At 36.7% G+C, this 27,958-nt stretch overlaps 2 protein-coding genes across 3 annotated transcripts in view; both read right to left on the bottom strand.

The window, feature by feature from the left end:
* The window catches only part of ATERDJ2A (DnaJ / Sec63 Brl domains-containing protein), a 54,474-nt gene that overhangs the window by 5,985 nt on the left and 20,531 nt on the right, over window positions 1–27,958 (bottom strand). Inside the window, exon 8 of the mRNA XM_089819846.1 lies at window positions 7,995–8,081. Coding sequence (XP_089675972.1) covers window positions 7,995–8,081 — 87 coding nt within the window. The remainder of the gene's footprint in view (window positions 1–7,994; window positions 8,082–27,958) is intronic.
* On the bottom strand, window positions 750–6,001 carry LOC149566538 (uncharacterized). 2 transcript variants are annotated; one of them, XM_089819845.1, is made up of 4 exons: window positions 3,517–5,828; window positions 1,951–3,384; window positions 1,527–1,815; window positions 750–1,408 (listed from the first exon to the last, which is right to left on the bottom strand). In XM_089819845.1, the coding sequence occupies exons 2-4, from the start codon at window positions 3,342–3,344 to the stop codon at window positions 845–847; spliced, it is 2,247 nt and encodes a 748-aa protein (XP_089675971.1). In that variant the 5' UTR covers window positions 3,345–3,384; window positions 3,517–5,828; the 3' UTR covers window positions 750–844. The 2 variants fall into 2 exon arrangements, with proteins under 2 accessions (XP_089675971.1, XP_089675970.1); XM_089819844.1 differs by having other exon boundaries at window positions 1,951–6,001.

Raw genomic sequence — 27,958 nt, 5'->3', positions numbered from 1 at the left:
GCTTCTATTCTAACTGATTGAGTTTAGGTGACTCTACAAAACACCTAGGATCAAATGAAAGACCAAGAGAATGGCTAGACAATTGCAACAAGATGCAAGAATGATCTTATTGCTAATGAACATGAATAAAATGTAATATGGGCAAACCAATAAGAGACTATGACAAGAAGTAAATATGCCATCACCCACACAAGGTGGAATCACATGTCCACTAAAGGTGGATCATCTTCCATTATTAGTTAAGTATGTGCAACATGTAAAGGATGATAATGTGTTAAGTGCACTAAAGGTGGAGTTTACACAAAGTGGAATGTGATAACAACTATCACCACTTCAAATGAAATTTCCTATGCTCCACGGAGTTTCCGGGACGGGGACGTTTTAGGGGACGGGAACGTGTTTCCGGTACGGGTACGGGTCGAAGCCAAAATTTAGGGGACGGGACCTCAGGGGACGGCTATAAAATATAGGGAATTTTAAATTTTTTATATATGGAGAATTAGACTTCTTTAGAGATATATTTCTGATATGCATACCATAACAATGATAAATCATAACATTGATAAACCATTCACCATAGAATACATGGAAATTGAAAACTATTAAGATTAGAATCAAAATGAGAATATGATATGATGATATATCCGAATATCGCATACAATTAGCAAAAATGCCCAAAGGCTCCAAGTATCAATCTATCATCATCATGCATGAAATGAAAATCAAAATGACACAATGAAAGTAAATACTAGAAGTGTAAATGAGATGTCCAACTCCATAATAATCAAAAGCAATAATGTATCTGAGTATCTGAAAAGCAGAAAGCCAAATATATGGCTGTCCTCTAGGAATCTAAATCTCTATCTAAATCAAGATCATCATCAATCTCATCCTCTGAATCACTGGCAGGGGTAGGCAGAGGGTCCTCATCCAATGGAACTCCAAGCAGCCCTGGGGGTGTGTTATCCTCATCAATCTGCAATGCATCCTCAGGATTAACATCCCAACGTAGTGCTGGAGTCTGTCGATACTCAAGACTCTGTCGCTCCTGTAGTCGCAATACACTATGAACAGCCACAAGCTTCTCTGATCGTCTAGAGGTAAGGTTGTTCCTCTTGACCGATTGAATGAAGCTATATGTAGACCAATTCCTCTCTGCAGCAGAGGAACTCGCAACCTGTGAGAGAAGACGGGTGGCAAGGGCTTTCAGCTCAGGTGCATCTCTACCATGCCATGTCCACCATCCAATCGGGTCCTTTTGAGCTAATGTAGCTCTATCAGTCCTCGCCTCTGGTCTACCAAATGTTGGACCACGAAGATTGGCAAAGTCAAGCCATTGCCCTCGAATTTTTGCAGCATCCTCTGCACTATACATTTTTGAAAGGGCCTTGAAGAAGCCGTCCTTCACCTATATTGAACAAACAAAAATTAAGAAGTGAGAACTTAGAGTTTATAAACTTTACAAATAAAATAAAATATTTAAAAATGTATTATAAAATCAGAATTCTTTAATAAATTAAACTCACCTCCTCATCATTAGATGGAAGCACTCTCCCAGGCCTTGGTGCATACCATTTTGGATTGACTGCATAGGCTGCCATATGAAGTGGGTTGTTCATAGTGTTCCACCTTTTCATTACAATGGGCTTAAGATGCTCCTCGTAGAACTCCAAAGTAGGTTCCTTATCTTTAACAGCTTGCTTGATCTGCCCAAGCATGCTATCAAAAGTCTCATAAATCTCTCCAAAGCTAGGAGAGTCAGTATCAGCATATCTAATGACCTGCACAATAGGGTCAATGAAGGAGCAAATGTATCTGCAAATGAAAGAAAATTGCAAGTGAGAAACATAATATGTTAAAAAAATCAGCAAGTGCTTAAATCAATTTTTTTTTTTTATTAAATCAGCAATAATAACAATTATGATATCCACCAATTCTTAAGTTTCTTACCTCATTGTGGTCCACCAATGTTCATCTAGGATTCTTCGTTTGACAAGTCTTCCATCTGGGGTGCTTGATTCATGCCATCTATTCCACTCTGCATTGACCACCATGGATTGTAAGGCCTCTTGGACCTCAAGCATCCTCTCCAACAAAATGAAGTAGCTAGCATATCGAGTCTCCACAGGCTTGAGGAATTCTTTTTTGGAAAATGTCCTAAATAATGCAAGAGATGTGTGATGATTGCAAATAAACATTTGCACGTCTCTAGCCTCAAACACCATAGTCTTTATCCAATCAATTTTCCCAAAGTCCTTCAAGGTGTTATTCAATGCATGTACACAACATGGGGTCCAAAAAATGTGTCTATAGGTGCTCTCTATTATCAATCCAGCTGATTTACACACACGGGCTGAATCAGTGACTACTTGCACAACATTTGAAGTCCCTACCTCTTCTATAGCATCCTTCAAAATCTGAAATTGGAAGGATGCATCCTTCTTTTTTCCCGAACAATCAATGGCTCTAAGAAAATAGGCCCCTGCTGTACTAGTGACAATAAGATTGATGAGTGGCCGATGTTTGATATCGGTCCAACCATCCATGATAATAGAACATCCATCACTCATCCATGTTTGCCTCATATCCTCCATCAAAATGTTTACTTTTGAGTACTCTTTGTCAAGGATAGTGGTGCGTAATTTAGTCTCTCCTGGTGGTACAAATGAGGGACCAGCAGCATAAATATCTTTGCACATTTGTTTATAGAATGAGGAACGAGAAACATGGTATGGTATGCCATGAGCAACAAGAAATCTGCCAATGGACTCTTCAGCTCTATCTTTTGCTTGTATGTTAAATAAATCAGCCACATTGGTATCTCTCTTAGTCTTGGCCTTTCCCTTCCCTTTACTAACAGTGCTAGTGGGAGTCAATGAGGGTGTGGGTGTGCTACTCATAGGACCCCCGGATTTCAATAACTCCCCCTCCACATACAACCTATTGGCCTCAAGTTTTTCTTCCTCCGTAATTTTTTTGCAACCTTTCACCCCTTGCCCACCTATCCATAAAAGATGGCAATACACTCTTGTGTAGCTCCCAAAATAATGCTTCTTACATAAATGACACTCCCATTCCCTACTACCCCCCGAATTTTTCTTCTTATTCTTGTCTACTTTTGTGGCAAATTGTAGGAGAGGTTTCTTAGGGTTGAATGGGCCTTTGGCATATTGTTTTAAGGCTTTGGAAGGGCACTCAAATGGATTAGGCATAGGGACATCTACATTAGGCTCATCAATGGCTGCCCTAGGTCTTTTTCTTGGTCTTTGTAATTGTGACACTTGAGTTTCTTGCATGGCAACTTCCATGCTATCACTACTTCCCTCACTCTCACTGCTGCTCATGTTTTTGCCTTTGGATTTTACAATGATTTATAGTATACTGCTGCAAGTTATAGAAAAAAAAAATATTTCAATGTTCCATTAACATGCCCTCTTTATGTCATTGAAAAAAATGAAAAATGACAACAAACAACAATGAAGTTTGAATCAAACAAAAAGAAAATAAAAAACATACCTAGAATGAAGTAGAAATGAAGGCAAAACTTTCTCTTCCACCTCCAAAACACACTCCTCTTTTGTTGTTGTTGAATGTTCAATGTTTTCCTCTTCCTCTTCCCAACTTGCAAACAACTCCAAATGAGCAATGAGCTCCAACTTTAACTATTTAAGAAGACACATTAGGGTTAACAACTTAACATCCATGTGGGCCCTAGGCGGAATAGAAAAGATTAAATTTTTTTTTAAAAAAACCATTTTTTTTAACTTTTTAACTCACCCATGGCCGGCTGGAAAATAGGGGACGGCGTGGGCAAAAGGGTACGGGCGAGGGACGGGAACGCCGTCCCCGGTACGGAAATCCGTACCCAAGTTTCCTACGAAATTTTTTTTTGCGTTTCGGGGACCGTCCCCTTTCCCCTCAAAAAGGGACGTCGCAGGGTACGTCCAAAATCCGTACCCGCGTCCCCGTTTCGTACCCGGTACGGGTACTAGGGTACAGAGGCAGGGGACGCGTCCCCGTGGAGCATAGGAAATTTCTCCTACACAATGTTCAAACAAAGGTGCAAACTCTTGCATGTAGCAAATGCAAACTCCTATGCAATGCATTATCCTAATTAAGCTTAAGGAAAGTGCAATTGGTGAATATTTAATTACACTAAGCTTAAGGGTAGTTAGTGAATATTTAATTACGCCACCACAATAACTCAAGAGTCTAGTGTTCTTAACATACATAATCAACCCTTGGTGGAAAGGTAGGAATATTAGGAACATTGTCGTCAACAACAGAATGTGAAAAAATACATGTAGGTACATGATCTACAACCCCTTTACTTATGACACCTCTAGTGGTAAATTCAAGGAGATTAGTAATCAAGAACGGTACACAAAGAACATTATTAAATGTCCCCTCCCATGATAATAGAACCTTTGCCACAAACCTTCATGTATGTGTTACAACCCAGCAATATGCTAGCATAATTACAAAGCTCAATATAAGAAACCATATCCATAGAAGATGCCATATGATGAAAGGCTGCCAAATTTGATGGAGATACTGACGAGGGCAGCTTAACGTTGCACTTTTGAAGAATGTGTGTGAGGTCATAAATCTTCTTTGTGTGACACTTATGCTCATCATGTCCTATCCTTTTGCAATATGCACATGTCACCTTCCTTCTAGATGATTCCTCTCCAGAAGATGTCTTGGTCTTAGGGGTATGTTGTGAAGGAGAATCATCGCTTTCTCATGAGGCTTAGAATCCTTATGTTGCTTCTTTCCTTTACCACTTGAAGCCTTTATAGTGGAGTCATTTCCAAGAAATGCATTAGACTTTGAAGGCTTCATTTAATTGACCCATGTGTGCCAACTTTTCTTGTTCCCTTGTGAGTTGAGCTACAAATTCATCAAGAGAAGATGTTTTGCATGCACTACTATGAGAATCCATAGTAGCAAAGAATGTAGAAACAAAAATTGAATAAGCAAGACCTAGCTTTGGAAGAATAGATAAAACCAATTGTTCATCTTGTTTAGTAACCGACAATTAGAAAGCTCCAATCTAAGAGAATTGAATTTAGAAAAGAAGTTCTAGATTGCAAAATCACTAGAATTTAGACTTTTGAGTTCATTATCCCACTTGAATTTCTTCATCTTATCCGGCTTACCAAAAGACTCTAAAATGTAGTCCATATATCATGAGGATGTGTGTAAGATGCAGCAGGATATCTCAAATCAGGAGAGATAGAAATTTGAGTGTTCTCATAGCTTATTCTTCTTATTAAACCATTTTTTTCTTTTATGCAACATTTTATATGCAACCTCTTTGATAACAACAAATTCTTCATTTCGTTTTTCCACTCATGGTAGTTATATGGAGTTAATACTTTTGACAGATCCGTGCTACAAAAATAGTACACAAACAACTAATTAACTCTTCAAATCACTAATGGAAAACACCAAACTAAGAACAAAAAGACCATATGCCAAAAGTGTTATGTCAACTCACAATGACTGTAAACTAGCAGCACATATGAAAAGTAGACAAAATATTATGCATTTTCAAAAACAATGACACCTGAAAACAAGTTTCGAATGAGCCTGAACTTAGCCCTAGAAGTTGCAAAAATCCGGTTTTGACAAGTACACTCATGGAAAACTAACATTTCTAGCAAACCTCTACACTAAAATCAGAAAATAGCACCACCACTAGAAAATTCACAATTTTCTACCACAAATCAAAAAGAGAGTCAAAATTAGCAAGTTATGAGCCTTTAAATATCGAGTATCAAAAAGCTTAATGGTGAAGGGGGAGAAATTTCAAGCCCTAATGACGTGAACAAACCACCGAATTAAATTTCACAAATGATACCCGTGTCACAAAAAAGACAGCTTGCCCTATTTTGATGATTGTATGGCAATCAAATTAAATGTCATAAAAGGGCAACATCACAAGCCCAACTGTTAGTTGACGTGCAAGTATAGTCTTGCCGAGGTGTTTAGTTGACATGTGCCACAATCTGATTCACCATTCATTGCCTGATTTACTGACATGTCAACATACAATTGGCTCGCCAGGCTGAATGATGTCAATTGATGACATATTTGACTACTCAGATTTGGGGTTGGTGCCACCTCACCAGCATGGATTGTGCACTACCAAATCAGATGCAATGTATGTATGTGCCTTGTTCCTCAAATGTCACGTGGATGTACGCAATCACTTGATGCTTTGTTCGCATTCAGCACTTGGTTGTATAGATGTGTGATGCCTAGCACCAATATTTGTAACTGTGAGTGACTCTAGGCCATGTTGTTGGGAACTACAATAGGGGAAGGGCCTTTTCATTTGACTACTCAAATTGTGTGGTTGGTTGTGGTTATTGTTGGCTGCAATAGAATGTTGATTATTCATGTGGCATGTGTGGTAGAAATGAGCCCCAATTTCCAATAACTGCCGAAATTTGTTCTTGTCAAATGGAGAGGACGATCATGTTGTTCAACTCTGTCTACTAAAAAATTTTGCCTTGGATGTGACTCTTGCCCAATACAGGCAAATTTATAGTAGACTTCCACTAATACATCCTCCCAAACGCTGTGGTGATGCCCAAATAGCTTTTGCGTTCACAATCAAATCAAACCAAAATTGCCAAAATTGCTACTCTTGAGAAGAAGTCTTCACACCTTGTGAGCTCTAATACCATTGTAGAGTTTTAGGTGACTTTGCAAAACATCCAAGATCAAATGAAAGACCATGATAACTTCCACAAGAAAATGGCAAGACAATCGCAACAAGATGCAAGAATGGTATTATTAATAATGAACATGAATCAAATGTACATAATATGCCTAGTGATATAGGCAAGGCAATAAAAGACTATGATAGGGAGTTGATAAGTTATCACCTACACAAGGTGGAATCACATGTCCACAAAATGTATGTGCAACATGTGGAGGATGATAATATGACAAGTACACAAAAGGTGGAGTCAACACATAAAGTGGAATATGATATCAACTATCACCATCTAAAGTAGAATTTCTCCTACACAACGTGCAAAGAAAGGTGCAAACTCCTACGTGTCTCAAATACACACTCCTGCACAATAAGTTATCCTATGTAAGCTTAAGTAAAAAGAAATTAGTGAATATTTAATTACACCAACACTAAATGAGTTTTGTTGATGCCATCTCTTTCTCTTGGAACATCCTTCTACCTCTTTCCTTCCAAATATGTCAAACCAGCAAAGAGGGGAGCAAAGGTCCACACGTGACTCCAAATATTTCTGCCATCCCTCTTCAGCCAGCTTCTTAAGAATTCCATCAAGGATTCCTGCCTCATATGATAACAATCTACCTATCCCAAAAGCCAATTCAAGCAAGATATTGCATATGAGCATAGGAATAGTTGTGGCTTGCTGATTCCTCATACTCCTTACATAGTTGGCATCTTGAGGGGCCTCGAATACCTATCTTGTTCAATCTATCTCCTGACAAAATACTTCCATGCAGAGCCACCCAAAGAAAAGCCTCCACTTTGAGGAGAACATATTTATGCCAACAAAGCCTTCTCGGTCACCATTATGGATATGAGAACCCATAACTCAGCCTCCATTACAGAGAAGAAGGGTGACATTTAAAATGTTTCAGAATTATTGTTGCTTTGAATGACTTGAAGAGAGGCATTAACAGTACTTAAAGTAATAATCCAAGTCATACATTTTCCTTAAAAATGAACAAAATTAAGCAATTATCTTAGGATCTTTGTAACTGATAGACTAAGATCAAAAATCATCTGAACAAAAAGCATCTGCTTCACACCAAAAATACTATAGATCCCAGATCTCTACTTACACACGACAATCTAGTTATGAAGCAAATAAATAACACTTATTATCAAAGGAATACTGAAAATGACAGCAAAATAGCTTGAAAATAATCTGGAATGCAACTTCGGGGGAAAAGGGTTAAAACTTAAGATTGATGGAATATAAGTTCACCTGAACAATACATTGTGAGAGCTCCATTACACCAAGGGCAGGTCTCAGCCAGCCATAACATTCACTATTTCGTGCTGCAACTGCCATCTACATCAGAATGAACATTAAAACAATATTAGCAATTGTATGTAATATGTTTAGTATGAAATCCTTACTAAATGCATTAAATTTATAAAATTCCAAGCTTTGCAATCACATAAAGTTATAAATAGAAAGTGTACCAGACTAATAAAGACTAAATATAGTCCTTCACTAAGGGATTTGGAAAACAATTAAAATAAATAGAGAGGTATTGGCAATATTATCATGATATGTATTAATATCCATGGAAAAGCACCTTTAAGTTATATCAACAGAATATAATCCAATAACCCAGAAGACTGCATAGTCTACCTTGAGTTATTTATCAGGCAGGCATTTCTTTTGAGATAAAAATAGCAGTCCATGTACTTTGTAGACCACTTTCAAGAAGCTATTAATTGTGGAAGAAGTAACTAAACACAAGTGTAAAGCTAAGAATTTAACAGAAAGATGCAATAACTCCTATGTTCCCCCGAGTTTCCAGGATGGGGACGGCAGGGGACAGTAGGACAGGTGCGGGACAGCAATTTCTTTTGCCAATTTTGGAGACACGGGGGACAGCAAATGGGGCTGCTATATAACAAGGAAAATTAAAATATGTAGAGAAATTTAAAATGTTTATATGAAAACATGGATAAAGCATGTACTTATACATAATAGAATCTTAAAATAGAAGAATCAGCAGAATTCATATGTCAAATTTGTGTTACTTTGAAGTCAAAATCTAATTTGTTCTAGAAGTTAAAGTCCCCTAGGTGTCCCCAAGTCTCTGAAATGTTTCCAGGACGGGGACGGCTGAAAATATAGCAGGGACACGTCCCCAGGTAACACTGAATAACTCCCTTAGTTTTATAGAGAATTTTAGTGTGGATAAAATGGTTACAAAAAACTGAGCCATTTCAAGAAACAGACTATCACAACATGCAAAGTTAAGAATGCATCTGAAAGGCACAATAACTATTTATTTTATAATTTATAAACAATTTTTTAGTGGGGACTAAATGGCTAAAAAAATGAGCCCTTTTAAGAAACAGCCTATTTGAAGAAGCTTACAGCACTGCTCACCTGCCAACCAAACTCTTTTTGCAGTCCAAGCTTATGCAGATAAAGCTCCATTACATTTCATACCTAACAGCAATATGTCTTCATGTAGATCACGGTGCCACATACATGGACTGACAAGCACATTAGAAAGGATAATAGCAACTTGCCTTTATTTATTACACTCTTAGTTGCTTCATCATATATGGGCATTTCAAAGGGTCATGTATTGAGTCATGTTACTAAATAGGCAAAACCCTACACATCCAGTTACAATTCATTCCAGAACTAGAATCGAGTTCCGTTCATCTGATGCAGGGATTTTAACAGACTTGCTTAAAATTGCTCATGAGCATTCATGGGCAATTACAGCAGAAAACATGATTTTTTATGGATTTTGTTTGAATCTTGAGCATCAAAAATTACATTAGCTAAACCACAAATTGACAATCAATTTCACATGCATTTTGTTGGATAAATAACAAGGAAAAAATAAATACTACGTTTTTTCAATTAGCGGCTTGAGGTAAGTCCATTAGTCTGCATTTGATTTGTTGCATATGGTCCAAACAAATGATTCATGAGTGCTGTTGTTGATCACCATATGCAGCGCCCACAATTTTCTCTAGATTATGGTCTATGCATGGAGCCTTACATTCTGCTGCCATTTTCACAGTATGTATGCTCTACTTTTCACTGTTGGCACAGCTTTGGCTATTGGGTGGCTCTTTATATAGGTTGAAGAATCTTGTCACTTATATGAGAATCTTGGGCCAAACCTAATTTAAATTCACTCATATTAGAACCAATCTTTCTCTGTATTTAGAAGTCTAATAACTATCTTCTTGCTTGGTTGGGACTGTGGGAGGCAGTCATAATCTACTGAATCCAGAATTGTGGATAGAAAAAGTTTGCAGTTGTCTGCAGACAATTTGAGAAATTTTGAAATTATGTAACTCAAGTCTCAAGCAATATCTTCAAAATAAACAATGCATCTGCATATCCTGCAAAATGCAAACTATTACAATTAATATACTAAATAATTTATGGTTTAGGGGTTTGTTGCTTAGGATTGCAATGGCAGTTGATTCTAGCTCCATTGGCCAACCCTACTTAATAACTAGCCCAAGTTCACCTAGGTGGAGACATGCGGAAATGACATTGTAAATTTCCGGTGGCGGGACATATGTTTGGATATGCAATGGATGTGATCAGAGGCATAAAACTCATACAACCAGGTAAGAGCATTGTTATGTGCCGTTCTTGGCATGAAAAACAAAGGTTGGCAAAGAAAGAATGGTACATCTATGCCCACTTGTAAAATAGCAAAATGCTAAGTTGCTGGTTCGGATTCTGGTACGGATGCTGGTTCGAGATTTGGATTCGAAATTCATCCAAATGTTTTTTGGGTTGGGTTCGGATTCATTTTGGGTTTGTCCATACCAAAACATATCTTTTTATTAAAGATATGTGTGTGTGTGTGTGCAACAACAAATAAATCCATACACCACTCTGCTAATAGTAAAGCAACATAGTAAAATACACCACCATATCTATGTTTCAATATAATATGATATTAATTGCACTATTTAACCATACATATAACAGCATACACTTGCTTGGCAGCATGCATGGGACATATTTCCATATCAAGGGACAGTTTGAGAATGAAAGGAATCACCAAAAGATAAGTGCAGTTATCTGAATTTTTTTTATATTGGTTAGAGGATATCTAACCAAGCTAGATCAAAAGCTGAGATTCAGATTTGAAGCCCTGGATTCAAAGAATATATCATAGCTTTTTAAAAGAAATTCCTCTATAATCGTCAATGTGGACTTCACCAATTGTCAATTTGGATTTCCTCTATGAGCAGGTTTTCATTTTCACTCACAAATGCATAAATGACATATAAACCATATTTTTTGGTCTTTAGTGGTCACTTTTAGGGTTGGGAGGATCAAATGAACCAAAATTAGGCAAAAAACACTAAAAAGGTAAAAACAATTTGTTTTGAGACAAAATTCAGCTTGGGTTCAGCTGCTGGGCAGCAAATTCTTCAAAATTTGCTCCAAATTCTGCCCAGATTCCTATGACAGAATTTGTAGGGAATCTGTGGCTCTCTAGGAGAATATGGGGAGAATTTGACAAGGACCAGACTTAGGACAGAATTGAACCAGACTTTGAGGGTAGCTGAAGAGAATCTGGTAACTTAGGCAAAATGTATTTAAGATCACGAGGAAGTGGCTGCAGCAATTGTCCTTAAAAATATACATCCTTTAAGGTGATGCCCCCTGCTTCCCCATATGATATTCATTGCTAGTGTTGTGGTAGAGCACCACCAATATTTGGACAAAAATGAAAAAAGGGCCTGCAAACATGAAGAAACACTAGGAAGTCTGATTCACCTACCTAAGACCCTGGTACCGGTCCAGTTTGAACCACATTTGAATCTTGCCTGCTTGCAAATTTGCAGGGTCCCTCCCTAGGAAAGTTGGTTCATCCAGACAAACCCAGGTCAACTCAGGGCAGATCCAAGCAGACCAAGTGCAAACCGAACAGAATAAGGCACCAATCTGACCTCTTTTTTCGGCAAATTTACTTGCTTTTGGAATACAGATTGAGACTTAATTTTGATGAATCTGGAGTAAATCCCCATCATAGGCCCCAGCTCATGGTTCATAGTAATCAATATGGAGAACAAATGGGAGACATGATTTTGATCTTTTAATACAAATCCCATACGCAACATATGGGTCACCTTTTGCTAGCATGTCGATGTATTTTCGACTAGTTGTCAGTATCTGTTTAAAACTACAATTCGATTATCAAACTCAGTGTTTGGCCTTAAGAACATTCTTGACAAAGTACATTTCTACTGAGAAACATTCTACAATTCTTGATTAAGTACATTTCCACTGAAGTTCAGATATTTATTACATCAAATTAAACTAGCACCCAAAAAAATTTCCTGTGATTTTTATATCCAATTGCTCGTAATGACCCGTCAAACTAATTTCAACATCTCTGCAGCAATAAATTATATTTTAAAGTTTAAACATTAAACAATATCTTCAGTAGGCATAGGCAAAGGCAAAAGCAGTTGCTAACTACTTTTTTAACATTTTTCAAACAGGATTTTAATTACAAGCAAACAAGCTCTCTGTACAATTAAAAAGTAATAAGCATTTGAGAACTTTGAAAGTGAGAAAGTTATTGGTGCAGCTGCTCCTATTGGCATTGGCATTGTTTGTGAATCAACTAATGTTATTGATGAAGTAGTAGAAGAAGATAAGATAATCCATCAGATGATCAAAACATGGTATAAAGTTCTGATTGTTGAAAGTTGAAAAATTGATATTTGAACTTGATATTATTAATTTAATATTTTGATGTCGTTATGATGCGATTACAGGTTTATGATACTATGTGACATTCTAATCTCAATTCATGCTTCTAAGCTGCACATATATGTATATATATAATCGATCTTAGTTTTAGTTCAAATTTGGGTTTAGAGTCGAACTCCAGGATTCCGCAAATTAAAAAAAGGGCAGCTTTTAGTAGCGCAGGTATATATATAGATATTACATATACATACATATGTGTATGTATGTATGTATATTCATGGATACATATGTGTATCATGTGAATGTTCATTCATCATTGGTTCAAAACTTCAAACATATAATTATAATAATAAGTTAGAAAAGTGATACTCATAAAAGGATAAATCCATAATTGTCAATTAAATTATAAATAAAAATACATCATATTCATACTTCGCAAAAGTCTCAAAAAGTCATTACACAATAAAAATTTATAGTACAAGCCATATTTTATATTTAAAAACTAATATCCGAACTTTTCTAAGTAGTTGATGAGGTTCTAACTCCTCTGTAGCATTCACCGTAGAAGGAAAATGCTACATCTGTAGAACAAACCAAAAATGGTGAAACTGTTTGAGAGATCAACGAATGATCATCAAATAATCAAATGGACATTTTATTGGTCAAAATTAGGGTTTAGATACTTTTTAGGTTTAAAAATTGGCATGAGGAGTCTGTTTTTGGGCACCCACAACCTTGGATTCTTGCAGATTCATCTGGATCCCATTCAAATTCTTGTAGGAATCCGAACAGCAGCCCAGATTCCCCTCCAAAACCATGCCATAATTCGGCAGATTTGAAATCAGATTCCCACTAAAACTAGGATCCAAGACTAAACAAGGGGATCAGGTAGCTTGTATATGTGTGTATATATATCAAAGTATTGAGAATCGGAATCGGCAAGGCCGAATTGAATCTCAAATCGGCCATAAATCAGAATTGAATAGCCACGAATTGGCAAATTAAATAAACCCTTGAAATTTAGTGAGTAACTTATTTCATAAACCCTTGATTGCTGATTCGATTCACCAATTCACAAAAAATCATTTGGCTTGAATCGAATCGCCAAATCGCGTGAATTGCGTGAATTGTCTTGATTCACGTTACTATGATATATATAATACATATATATACACACATATACAAGCTACCTGATCCCCTTGTTTAGTCTTGGATCCTGGTTTTATATATATATATATATATAGACACACAAACACACATATACATGTTTCTATACCAACGAACCCAAACCCCATTTCAAAACTTTATTGTACCAGCAAACCAGTTATTCAAATCTAAACTTGATCCTAAATCCAAACCAGCAACTTAGAAGAAAAGTGAAAAAGACAATTAGAGAGGACATTTCAAAAAAAAATATTTGACTAATTAGGGATTACTAATTAAACCATTGAATGATGTCTCCATGCAAATACTTTGTCCTTCAATGTTGTTTAGTCAAACATATTGGCAAAATAGTTAGAGAAAAGTAGATGTTCTTCTAAAAGGCTAAGCATAGTTAGAAAGGGCATATAAAAATGACACTAAAGAGATTAGATTACCAATCAAACCAAAGCATGATGCCATTGAGAAAATAATTTGTCCTTCAATGTTGTCTATTCACCATATAGGTAGAGCATTTTGAGAAAAATTAATGAGGCTCCAAAAATATACTTGTATTTGGCACAACACCTTCAAGTTAAAGGAGGCCAAAAATATTTAAAAATTTGATTATATCCCATTAAGTATCATGGAAACAAACAGGGGCATCAATCATTTACAGAGAATGAAGGAATGCCAAAATTTGGTAATTGGCAAATGTCATTATAGTGTGCCCTAAAAAAGCAAGTTTTTTAACGTCCTGGTAAGTAAGTGGTAAGAGAAGAATGCACAATATATTGCTATTGTCCTTATACAATGCATTCAAGAAGTGGATTATAAAATGTTATCCAAAACAACAACACAGAATTGCCTAGCATCCATTAATTCAAGCTGAAGCCAAAAGTTGGAAAGAAATGGTCAAAACAGATTAAATCAAATGAGTCTATACAAAACCAAAAGGATCAAACTGCATGTTGCAAGCAATCTTTTGATCTTTCCTGCATTTAAAGCTACTAATGTTAATTATGACAAATAATTTTTTGAAGTGTTTCACTTTGCGAATTTAGTTCTTAAAATTTAAGAGTGTTCACAAACATTTTGGAAACCTCATGATGTCCACTCATTCAACCTCAAGCCAAAAGTTGGGCAAGAAAATAGATTGAATCAAACTATTCTGCAAAAACCAACAAGATCAAATCACCACATCTTGTAGGCCACTAAATCTTTCAGGCGACAAATAAGCAAAATGTTCCAAACTCAAAGCACAACAATTAACAGCAGTTGGCTGTCCTTCCCTTGGAATACCCAAGTCCAAGCATTATTGGGCAAGAAATGAAGCCCTTGGCTTGTTCTAAATTCTAATTTTAAGTTGAGTGCACATATTTTGATGCAACTGTAAGTGATGCCTTGCCAAGAGACTTATCCCTTTTATATACTTAAGTGACTTAATCAAGACATGTGACAAAAATCCTAGTGTGCACCCAGCTTCAAGAAGTTCCATTGGTGCATACTTTAGGTTTTTATTTTGGAGCATTAAATTATGAGGTGGACTATCAATGGTGGAGAATGATTCATCCTATTAGGAGTTGCTAGAAAACACCATAAGAGCTTATCTAAAGCTCATTATGTGATGAAGAATTTTGTCTATTGCTGCTGCAATTTGGCTTGGGGATTTAAACTCTTTGAGTATTCCTAATTTCATTGAGATATAGGGGCTCTACCTAGTTAGAAGTGTGTTTCAGTGGAAGAATTATGATTTGTGAAACCCTGGCACATTGCTAGTTCTGGGTTGCAAGAATTCATCAGGTTTGGAGGCCAAATCAAGGACAATATCCAGCATAACCTAGAGACACATCCCTGACCTGAAAACCATTGTCCTTGTAACATGGATGTTTGTGAGACAGGCGGACAGCCAGGAAACATCCCCAACATTTATGTTTCTATTCTCTCCTTCACAGCAGCAGCAAGGGTTCTGATTTTTTGTTTGAAGGAGCAGCAGCAAGGGTTTTGACTTTTTATTTGATCATCTTTAGAAGCAAAAGCTTGGAAAAAGTAAATTTAAACATACTTCCATGCTTGTATTTTTCTTTTTCTTTTTCAAAGCTAAAGCTTGAAACAGTCTGATTTTTATTGTTTTATTTCATTCTTCAATTTCAAAAACATTTAGAAACCAAAATGAGCAGATGAGTAGAAGTGAGGGTAGTAGTAGTGATGAAGAATTGGGAGGTGGTCAAATTTGAAGTGTTTAGGTTAGTAGCGGGCAGCAACCAGATTTGTTTAAGTGCACTTCACCCATCATGAGCAAATATGCAAAGGGTTTTTTCAACAAGAAAATGCCTTGTCTCCAATGTTTTACACCTAGGGATCAAAAGAAAAAAAAATCAGGAGGGACTTGGGTGTAGGATTGTCATGTTTGTAATGATGACTTAGGGGCAGTTAAACAAGGGTGAACTCACACTTTTTGGGTATTGCATGCCATGGGATTATAGCTTGTCCAAAATTAACTGACGAGGAGAAAATAAAGTGTCATAGATTGCACATGGAAGCTGAAATCAGAAAACAAAGTTTGACAATGTCATCACCTTCTCTATCTAGTGAACAATATCAAAGCTTATGTCATCCTAATGGTGCCACTCCTATTGAGACAAAAGAAAAGAGGAAGATGAGTGGTGGTGAAAAGGGAACAATTGAAAGTATGATTAATGCACAAGCACCAAAGCTAGAGTCATCCATTGCTAATTTCTTTTCTGCCAATGCTATCCCATTTTATGGTGTGTTCCTCTTATTTCAAACAACTAGTTCAAATATAGTCAATATGGGCCCCTCATTCACACCCTCTAGTGATCATAAGCTATAAGCTATCCTCCTAGAAAAAGTGTAGTCCAAGGTTAATGTGTTGTTAGATCATATGAGATGAACTTGGGTGAGGACAGACTACTCTATTGTGATGGATGGGTGGACTATTGTTAAACATCAGCCACTCATCAGTATCATTGTCACACCCCCTATTGGTTCTTATTTTCTAGAAGTCGTTGATTGTTTAGAGAACATAAAGATGCAGAGTTCTAGCTCAACAGTTATTGAGGAACCATTAAGGAGACTGGGCCCGCTAATGTTGTGGAAGTGATCATAGATTCAGCATGTGTGTACAAATCAGCTAGTTTGATGGTCAAGGGTACTTACATGCACACTTTTGGACCCCTTGTGTTCACACATTGAACAATGCATTAAAAGAACTTGAAGGTTAAATTGGGTAAGCAAGTGGTGTCAAAAACTAGAGAGGTTCAAATGTTCATTTGCAACTGTTGCACCCTAAGTCACAGGATATGTCGAATTTCATCCATGAACTTTGAATTTCAGAGAAATTTTTACCCTTTCCAAACTTCATCCAAATATTATGATATTTAATATAATATTGTTGTGTTATAATAATATTATTTTATTTTAAAATAATATTGAGGTATTTAGTTTAATTATTTAGCAATGTCAAACTATTTTGACAATTTTGTGGACCTATTACTTATATTTAAAAATAAATAAATTTATATAACTTAATTTTAATGTCGATTTTTTTCCAAATTTCTACCCTTGTCGAATTTCATCCGAATTTTATGATCGACAAACCCAAATTCGAATTCGAACCTTGTGACTTAGGTGGCACCACACTTGTTCTTTTTAGGTCCTTCTCAAAGGACTTCTCAGACCAATTGACACAAGGTATGCCAATCTAAATTACCTCATTTTATTAAATTTATAAATTTAGAATTATTTAAATTATTGTTACATATGTTTTGTTTTAATTTTTAAATTATATATATTATAGGTAATGCCACTTAGTACATTTTGATGGAGAGGATCCTTGAGGCACATAAGCCTCTACAATTGATGATGGTGAATCTGGAGTGGACCTGATGATCTAATTCTAGCTCCCAAAGGAAGATCAGTCATGCAAAAGATCTTTGATGAAAGTTGGTGAACCACAACAAGGTAAGCTGCTGATTTTACTTAAAAACTAAAATTAAATGTTAGTCTTCATATTGCTGATTTTTTGATAAAATTAAAATTTATAATTCTGATTATAAATTCATAATTCTTTAAAACTTTTTGTTTGCATTTTGCAAATATTTTTGCTTGGTCATCTCACCCATTGTAGATGTCATTAGATATGTCAATACAGGCTCTCCTAGTCTTGGAGAGATATATGAGACATTTGGCAGTATGGAGAGAGATAAAAAACAATTTTAGCTAAAGGTCTTACTTTGAGGATATATGAGCAGCATATTAGGCCCCTTGTGACGCAGATGTGGAGCATAATGAATACCCTTCTTAATATGGCAGCCTGCGCTCAAATCCAAAATGGTATGCAGAAATCAATGAAAGGGTGCCTCCATATGATGATCCAGAGATATTATATGAGTTCTCATAAGTCATTGATAATATGTTTTCAGAGCAGAAAGCTTCCATACTTCGAACATTGTTCCTTGACTTCACAAATCATTGTGGCCCCAACATTACGTAAACCACACATAAGTTTAAATAGTCATAATGGCACAAAAAGATCCTATTGGGTGGTGAACATTTCATGGGAGAAATATACCACAGTTGAAAGTGTTTGCCTCTTGCCTCCTTGTACAGGTTGTTAGTTTCTCTGTTGCAAAGAGAAATTGGTCTACATATGCCTCTATCCACTCCCTCAAGAGGAATAGACTTACATCTACATGAATGGAGAAGCTAGTGGTTGTGCATAGTTCTCTTAAACTTCAAGATTGTCAAACTCTAGAGTATATGCAGACTCCATCTTTATGGTGGGATATTGATCCCAGGTTGATGAGAAGGTGTAATGGTTTGCCCTAGTCTTCACTCTTATATTATTTATTTAATCTGTTTAAAACATTTTGCAATGATAACAAAATGCCAAACCAATCTAACAATAAACATAATATTGCATCTACTAAGCCAATGAAAGCACTAACAACAAGATTTAGAACTTAAAATGCTTTCAAAATAATATGCAGACTTATATCATATTTTAATGCTGTAGACAATGCCAAATAATTGCTTTTAAAGAATGCATATATCTGCTTACATATACAGTCCTTAATAATACTCAAACAGTGATTGCAAGGAAAGCCTATCAAAAATGCTAACCAAAAACTTAACTGCAGAACTGGTACAACAACCAAATGGGCATGTATGGTATCTCGAATCAATAACAGACCTGTACAACAACCTTCTTCAGCTCCTTCTAACCTGTATAAACCAATATGGAGTGATTTCAGACTCCTGCAACTGAATATTACTGGCTGCAGACCTAGGATGTCAGTGATTGTGATGATTGCAGTCTTCTACAGCCTCTTATAGTCCTTTCAAAAATGTTGCAGCTTACTCGTATGATGTATCAAACATAGACATCATGCAATGTACTTTCCAAAATATGTAAAATACCTCCAGCAGATCATTTACAGTAGGGCTGCCATTAACATATCACCCAAACCTCCATTCAAACCCTCCTAGCAAATATAAATGAGAGCTCACTCAAATGTAATTACCTCGAGAAAGCTCTTAGCAATCATCCTTATTGTATCTTTCAACAGCAAAGAGAATATCAGCGAAGCGGGATTTCATCCTCGAAGCCCTTGAAGATAATATCTCCAATTAATTTCATTACTTTCATATATTTTCCCAGCATGCTCAAAAAGAGCTCTTCAATATCTTTTATAACATTCTCAAGTGAAATCATTTATTCACCTCGGCAATGAGAGATAGACAAAATCATTTTTTGTCTTTCCTGTTCTTTAGGACTTTGTTTTTTCCTCCTACTTTGTTGAGGCTCTTTTCCCCCGTTTTATCGCAATTCATATTTTTCAGCAATGCTGTTTCCTTCAATCTCAAATCCCCAAACATTTTATATCACCAAAGAGTTATTAATAAAGGGACTTCAAATATTTTCTATTTATCTATAATCCCACTAAAATGGAGTTAAAATATTTATATTTAACTTTATTAATGCATAAATAAATAATAATACAATTATTCTATCGATTCTAGACAATTACCATTGATATGCCAACATCACTGAAGGTTCTGACAATGCCCAAATGACTTACTATAAATAGTAAGTATGCACAACATTGTCTCTAGACCCCTCAAAATGATTTGCAACTGAAGCTGCCAAGGCCAAATGGCCTTAGAGTCTCTTAAATGTCCTGGTTAGCCTACAGGGCCATGAGGAAATGGACTAACCACCATATCATGCAATAAGTGCTAGAAATGGGACATTGTAGGCAGAGACACCGTCGGAACTGGTTAAGGTTCTGTTAGATGACAATGTACTTGCAGTGTAGCATGACAGTGGCAATGACTCAGATGACTACGTTTTTTATGCGATGTTGGCAGAATCAAAATAGGAGCAGTATTAAGCTTTGTTTTTCTGTATTTTGAGTTTTATATTGAGCATGAAACTATATGGCAGCACTTTAGCCTTTGGACATTTGGTATGTTAAACTTATATTCTTGTTATCACATGCATATTGACAGTGAATTTCAAATTATGAATACATATTGAATATTAAAACAGTGAAATGTTGTAAACTTATATGTTAAGGTTCTATGACGTTTAAATGACATGTTTTATCCATATTTTCATATGCATGTAATGTATATATGCAAATTTCCCTATGCATTTTTTAATTTCCTTATATTTTGTATAGTTGTCCCCATTGTCATCCCCTTGCTGTGCCCAAACTTGGCAGAATGATTTGTGGTCCCAGAAATTTGTCCCCCGTCATCCCCGTCCTAGAAAGTAGGGGTAACACTAACAATATCAGTGATGGACTCAGATCTGGGAACATCACTACTGCATATCATTATTTGAGTCTTTCATAGATGGATGTTAAAGAGCATCAATTTCAGACTTTATCCTGGTCAATTTGGGCGCCCAGCACCACTTTTGGAAGTGTTGGCTAGGGTTATAAATATTCTGAACCAAATCTGGAATTGTTTTGGCATGTTACGTACACGTTGTTTGATGGATATGTTTGATTATTGGTTGTGAAAAATATGGGCAGAAGTAAAGGATTTGGTTGTATTTTCCGAAGTTCAGAAATAATCTGAACTCCGTATCTTTTAGCCTTAAAAACTATATTTGAAATTTGATCTGAATTCAGAGTTTGTCATGAAGAAATTTATATGTAAATAAATTTCGAGATTTATGCCCTAGTTTGTAAAAGTTTTTCTTATCAGATTTGACCTAATTTTATATATTATTATCTTGCTTTAGTCTCCTATTTGGGGACATTACTAAATGTAAAGTAGATAATCCTAGATGACACTCAGTGGGATGCTGTAGAATATCTTCTTAGCATTGTTGAGCCCATCATGAATATGGTTCACTTTACTGATATAGATAAGCCATGTTAAAGATGGGTAAGAAATGGCATTAACTCATTGATTTGGAAAATGAACTCCATTCTAAATGAAAAAGAGCATGATACTCCTGAAAAAAAAAGGTGCAAACAATGAGCAATGGAATAAAATGACCAGCCACCATTTTGCATGCCCTTCACTTTTTCTCCGGACTTTGCAATAGGTTCTTTCAACCCCAAATATCCACTTGCTTAGATTTATCATCAATTTAAACATTAAAGGGATGAAAATACAAGAGACTGCAGGCATTGGTTATGTCATATTTGCAAAACCGATTATCATGGGAGCTATAGTAGGGTTATGCACCATTTATTGGGGTTAGAGTTTGTCAACACATAACATTAGAACAACTTCAAAGAGCAAGATTGGTTGGGGAAAGTGAGGAAAACTTTAGAGTACTACTACCAAGAAATATTCATCCAAAACATTGCAACATATTGCAAAGTATTCCAGTGTAATTTGGAGGGAGTTGTGAGAGAAAATGAAAGCCACTTCTATTATAGGTGAAAGGAATAGAAATTAGGGTTAATAAATTTACAAAAAGGTGAGCAAATGAATGATTTGATAGACAAAGATTTTTATGCCCACACTATTCACTCCATTTGGCAAGGTCTCCTTAATTCAAAGGTATAGATAGATGCTATGACAGTTGGACCCTCTTATGTTCAACCACCAAGATTGGCTACCTCCCTCTTTCACAAACATTATTTAAAGGTGAACATGTCGATTAAGAAGATGAGATAAACATGGCTGAAAACTAGTTTTACTGTCATGGATAAGCAGATTTATATTCGAAATCAGCCACTCATCAATATTATTGTTACAAGTACACAAGGAATGATCACACTTGGGGCCTCAATGGCCATAAATTACCACACCTACAGGCTCTTGTAATCAAAACTTTATCACGAATGATTTACTTAGCTTTTATCACACTCTCTAACTTTGAACTTCATTCATTTTTGAAATTACTGTTTTCATGTTTCAAGTTAAATTTACAATTTGATCACTCCAATTCTCTCACTTTGCTCCAATGGGTTGCTAGTTTCTCTTCATCTAGGTGAAACTAGAGTGCATACTCCTCCATCAACTCAACTAATCACAATCCACATCAAGTAAACAAGAGCACTAGTTTATGTACATTCCAATGTGTGCCTTTTTACACGCGAACATAATTAGTAGAAGGGGCAAATAAGTTGTGGACTGAGACACAGAGCAAGTTGAATTGGACACTTATTCTTCACACAATCTTCACCTTTTGTGGATTCAAATAGCCATCATACTTTTCCTATGACTGCTTGCAGCAGCTCTTCAAATCAACCTACACCATCTCCAATCAATGATGATGATGATGATGATGATGATGACGACAATCTTGTTCTTGACGAAGACACATATAACACTGATTATTAACTATATTGTCTTAATACTGAACGATGAATATCTGTCATGACATTTGAGTTTGAAAAATTGATTCAAATTAGTATAATGTACTATGAAATTGCAATATATTATATTTATGATGGTTTTGTTGGTCATTTTTGCCCTCCCGCCAGAATCACCGCATTTGAATTTGACGTAGTAACGTTCACAAGTTTTAAATATTCAAATATTCAAAAGGGGCCACAAAATACTTTACGCTCAACCTTATATATTTCTTTCCCTGCGCATTTTAATGTTTCTACGAGCCCGCAAGTCCCCATCGTCGGATCGAGATAGATCAACGATTGGCGCTATCTCGCTATGGGAAGTTGCACATTGTTTTGCCATAGCGACATAGCGCCTTTTGGCCGCGTGGCCGGTGGGTCCTCCCTTTTTCTTGTTGTTTCTCTGGCGCTGAGTTTTGATAGATCCCCGGAGGACGCTATGGTGCTATCAGAAAATCTGTGTTCCTCGCCGTTAGCGACATAGCGCCCAGACGGAAAGTGATACTACGGCAACATCAGAAGGAAGAATGTGGGTCCTGCTTCACTTGGCAAGCCGCAAACGAGGATTTGTCAGACAAGTTGGCGCATGGCCAGTTCTTATTGGTTGGTATACCAATAGGTCGGATCCATCTTGCTCGCCGCCAAATCTCGAAAAATCAATGGTGGGCGCTATCTCGCTATAGAAAGCTGCGAGGATATTATCCATAGCGACATAGCGCCTCGGCGACTCGTGGCACAGATGACATCATGGGCCCGCCCTTCTCCAAAGTAATATTACGGCTTGTCCTCGGTGGCAATTTTCATGTGGGTCATAGTACAATGGTGGTATTTCGTTGGTCCACTCAGCCAACTCGGTGTGCAGTCGTGCAATTTTCTTGCTCGCCATAGATCTAAAGAAAATCAACCGTGGGCGCTATCTCGCTATGGAAAGCTGCGAGTATATTATCCATAGTGACATAGCGCCATTGTGCCACATGGATCAATGGGGCCAGGTCATGCCAAGATGAAGATGCCAAGTGTGCTGAGTGGTTCGTGGGGCCAAGTTTTCAAGTTTTTTAAAAGGAGATAGCGCAGTAATACGGCAAGTCTTCACAATCGTCAGATCAGTCTAGATCCACGGTGGGCGCTATCTCGCTATGGGAAATTGCTTGGAGGATACGCATAGCCACATAGCGCCTCGGCGACGCGTGGCAAGGTGGGGCCAAGTATTATGAAACCACTGGTTGGTGCCAGTTAGGATCACGGGGTCCGGCTAAGGTATAAACAGCAGTTAAGGCATTGACGGTTAGTGGCCGACGGTTAGTATAACGTTGCGGTCAGGATTTTTTAAAGAAGATGGCGCAGTCAGTAATGAAAGAGGTGGTCAACTCGGGAAGACCTTGCGAGGTGGCAGAAAGGAAAGAAATTATTGGCCCACGTGGCTCGTCCTGCTTGCAATTTCAGTTTGACTCATTGGCTTGCTGATTCACGAGCCAAAATATGGAAAACCAGGGTTATCTTGCGAATCTGACCAACCCAGAATGAATGTGAGACAAGGAAGAGCACTCCACTACCCATTTTTGATCCATCTACCTAGTCAAAATGGCTTAATGGCGTCATTTCCGTCCTCTCAAGGCATTATTTGACACAGAAGATCAGATATCATTGCATCTGGATCCGTATCTAGATCAGATTTTCTCCATGATTGTTCTCTGCAGGACTTAATGGCAGGTTGTTGCGAAGTAATTACAATTGGAGGACATCCAAGTTATGCCTGAGCTATAAAGGCAAAATTTTGTGAATTTTGTAGGGGTCGACCTTTCTCTGTTTTCTCTGTTATTGCTCTGCAGATTCTCAGTGTAAATTCCCCTGTGCCTCTGAACTACATGATTTTTTGCCTTATCTCTTTCAGCCATTGGTATTAAAGTGCAAGAACTCTTTGCCTCTTACTGGTGTTTTGTAGAGATCTATGATCTGCATGACTGTATCTCCTTGGCCTATGAATGATAATATAAGTGAATCTCTCTTTCCTTGTGTCATTCATCTTGGTCTTCTGATTTGCATGTGATTATTAGATTAAAACAAGTCTGAATGTGTATATCCTTAGTTTCATTTTGGTTCAAAAGTGCATATATGGGCAGAGATTGGTCTGAACACTCTATTTTGGTGCATCACCTCTTTAAATTAGATTAGGTAGATTTGCTTTCATGCTCTCCTTCTCCCTTTTCCTCTCCAAGAGTAGTTATGTGCATCCTAATAGTAAGAGGAAGCCGACCTTCTCCGGAGACTCAACCTCATAGTTCAAGTCCCACAGCTTGGAGGTTGTTTCCATGTTTCACGAGGTCGTCCTTAGGTAGCAACTTTGGACAAGGGTGCAGACTTCAGTAACAACAAGTTTCATTTAACATATTCATGACATTTTATTATCAACCTAATTCTTATTTTTAGCTAAGTCGTTTGATTCTCTCTCACACCCTCTGGATCTAGATCGAGACGTGTTCTAGTGCAGATGGTTATCCGGATGTGCTCTAAGGTGCACAAGGAGTGTTACATCTCCATGTACAAGTATGTGGATATGCATACAAGTGCATCCACACTGTAACATTCCATGCGTGCCTCACAGGACACCCAGGATAAAATAAAATGTCAAAAATCAATGTTTTTTAATTTTTGCTCAAAACATGTGCTAAAAGCACTTTTTGATTATTATTTTTCCTCTACACCCTAAAATAACACTAGTAGAGACCTCTCATTGTTTTAGCATAGCATTTTGTTTTCTATTTTGCTCTCTTCTCATTTGGTCTCCATTTTGAAAGGCAGGTGATTATTCTCAAAGAAGATCGTTTGTAGAGTGCCAAATAGCTTCTACAAAGGAGATCTAAGTGTCTAGGATAAGCATTTGACCCTATTCTTGTCTTTTAATGAAATATTTTTAGATTTTTTAAAGGAAATAAAGGAACAAATTTAGCTATCTATTTTAATATTTTTGTATCTGTTTTTGTACTTGTATGCTTGAATTTCATAGTTCTTTTCTAATTTAAATTTAAATAATTTCTTGTGATAGCAAGAAATCAGATTGCAACAATGGCTGGTGGTGAAAGTTCAGTAAGAGGGCAAAGAGCCAATATATACAAAATTGAGATACAATCTCCTTTATGGAGACATTACACTAAAATTTTACAGGTTGCAAGAGGTGGGTCATATAAAAGGAAGTGTAATATATATGATAGTAAACCATTTAATAGCTCGTATTCTCAACTTTTAAAACATTTTATGGGCCCTATTAGTAAAGGAATGGGAATAAGCAAAGGCAAAGATAGGAAGGGGATGTTTGTTGGACATAGCAAGATATGTAAAAGAACAAGAAGAAGTTGATGGATTGGTTAAAAGATCAAAACAAAAATCTTATGTTGGTCGATTTAGCCACTAAAACAGTTGCAGCCTCAAAACATTCATTCTTGCCTATACCGGAAGCGGAAGATCAAGAAGTAGAAATTATCACTAGCAAAAGAGATCCAATGGAGACAAGATACATTGTTGATTATGCCATTGAATGTTGCCTCTGTGCCAATGTTCCTCCTTTCAACTTGGTGAGATCACCAAATTGGAAGTTGAAAAGAGATGAGCAGCCATCAATAGTGCACCAGCTAGTTGCACAAGTTTTGAGAATGAAAAAGTGTGTACCACCACATTGCAAAAAAAGAGGACTTCTATAGAATAATATCTTCAACCAACTAGAGATTCTTGGATTACTTCTAGTGTTTCTATTATTTCCAATGGATAGAAAGATACCACAAACCGTCCATTGATTAATGTCATTGTGGTGTGCCCCAAAGGGGCAATGTTTTTTAGGGTAGTTGATTGTGATGGGGAAGTGAAAGATGTGTGGTTCATTTCTAGAATTCTCGTTGAGTCCATAGAGATGGTGGGTAGTGAGAATGTAGTCCACATAATCATTGATAATGCAAATAATTGTAGGGGTGCAAGTGCTTTGGTTGAGGGCCAATATGGCCACATTTTTTGTACGCCATGCACTATACACTCCCTCAATTTGGTAATGCAACAAATTGGCACTCAAATAGAGTGGGTGAAACAAATATACCAAGAAGGGGAGGAGATCAAGATGTTTGTGACAAACCACCAAATGTCACAATCAATATTCAGATCTTTCTTGAAATCAGAGGGTAAATTGTAATTACTAAAGTTAATTTATTTTTTAGTTTCAATAATGTTTATGTCATGTTCAACCATCAATTTTTATATAAATTTCCATAATATTTATTGACATATTGTGATTAACTTAGGTTGTTGAGACCCGATCTGCATCTCTTACTATTGTTGTGAGACGAAATCCCAATGTGCAAAGGCATTGGGCCAAATGGTTATTTCCAAACAATGGAGCATACAAAAGACTTCACATTTAGATAAGGCCCAAAGGTCAAAGTATTGGTCTTGAATGACAGTGGGCTCGTGTGCAACATGTATTGGATTTCACCAAGCCTATCATGACTATGCTCCAATTTGCTTATAAGGATGCACGTTGTTTAGGGTGTGTCTATGATGGCTTGGACACAATAGTAAAGAAGGTAAAAATTGCAATACAAAAACATGCAAATGACCCAATAGAATGTGAAACCTTAAACATTAAGCTGGAATCAATCATTCATCATTGTTGGGAGAAGATGTCCACCCCATTGGATCTCCTTGCATATGCCCTATCTCTAAGGTACTATAGTAGGGAAATGTATATTATGCCAGAAAGACTAGCACCATATACAGATGATGTTGCTAATGGGTACAAGAAAGCTTGTTTGCCTTGTGATGATGTGCAAAAAACAATTATTATAAAATTTGGCATGTTTGCCTCAAGAAGAAATCATGGTCCAACAGCTATCAATGACCAAAACAATATGGAAGCTATCACATGTTGGTGCCTCTATGGTCAACCATTTAAGCATCTAAAACCTCTTCCAATCAAGATCCTCTCACAAATTTTTTTACCAATACTTGACATTCTTTAATTTACTTTTGCATTTTTATTTTTATCTTTATGAGAACTGTCCAAGTTGCATGTTCTTCTATCACTGAACGGATGAAATAACCCCAACAGGTTATTGCCTCCTTAAACACCAAAATCTTAATACTTCAGGAGTTTGACGTTTCGTAATGATCTTATCTAAGAAACAATGTTTAAACTAAAACTGTACTATAAACGTGCCACACCATTAAATGGAAAGATATCTTAGTTAATTTACTGAATGTGATGGCTATAACAAATGCAGTAGTAATACCAACAGTATTTGCTTATTTCCGTTACTGGTTTGACAATCAAATGCATAATAATGTACTCAGTTTTCAAATAATAGAAACAATATCAAAAACCTGAGATTTGTTGCTTTCATGGATTCCGACAAATTGGTAGTCCTTCACATTCTGGGAATTAATTTCATCCTGCTGCACGGGTTTCTGCTCCAACAGTCCTGAGTCCACTACCCCCTTGCAATTAGAAACCCACAAGACAGAATC

Source organism: Cupressus sempervirens, chromosome 3, assembly GCF_028749045.1.
Source record: "Cupressus sempervirens isolate cs-2001-9-10 chromosome 3, ASM2874904v1, whole genome shotgun sequence".
NCBI lineage: Eukaryota > Viridiplantae > Streptophyta > Pinopsida > Cupressales > Cupressaceae > Cupressus > Cupressus sempervirens.
The sequence above is the reverse complement of the archived record's forward strand: the minus strand, read 5'-3'. Positions and strand labels throughout refer to the sequence as shown.

What these genes read in the sequence shown, in the direction of transcription:
- LOC149566538 (XM_089819844.1), bottom strand. Translation starts at nt 3,344, where the DNA reads ATGAGCAGCAGTGAGAGTGAGGGAAGTAGTGATAGCATGGAAGTTGCC. An exon ending in CATTGGTGGACCACAATGAG is followed by an intron (nt 1,816 to 1,950) that starts GTAAGAAACTTA and finishes TTTCATTTGCAG; the next exon opens with ATACATTTGCTCCTTCATTG. An exon ending in TTCCATCTAATGATGAGGAG is followed by an intron (nt 1,409 to 1,526) that starts GTGAGTTTAATT and finishes TGTTCAATATAG; the next exon opens with GTGAAGGACGGCTTCTTCAA.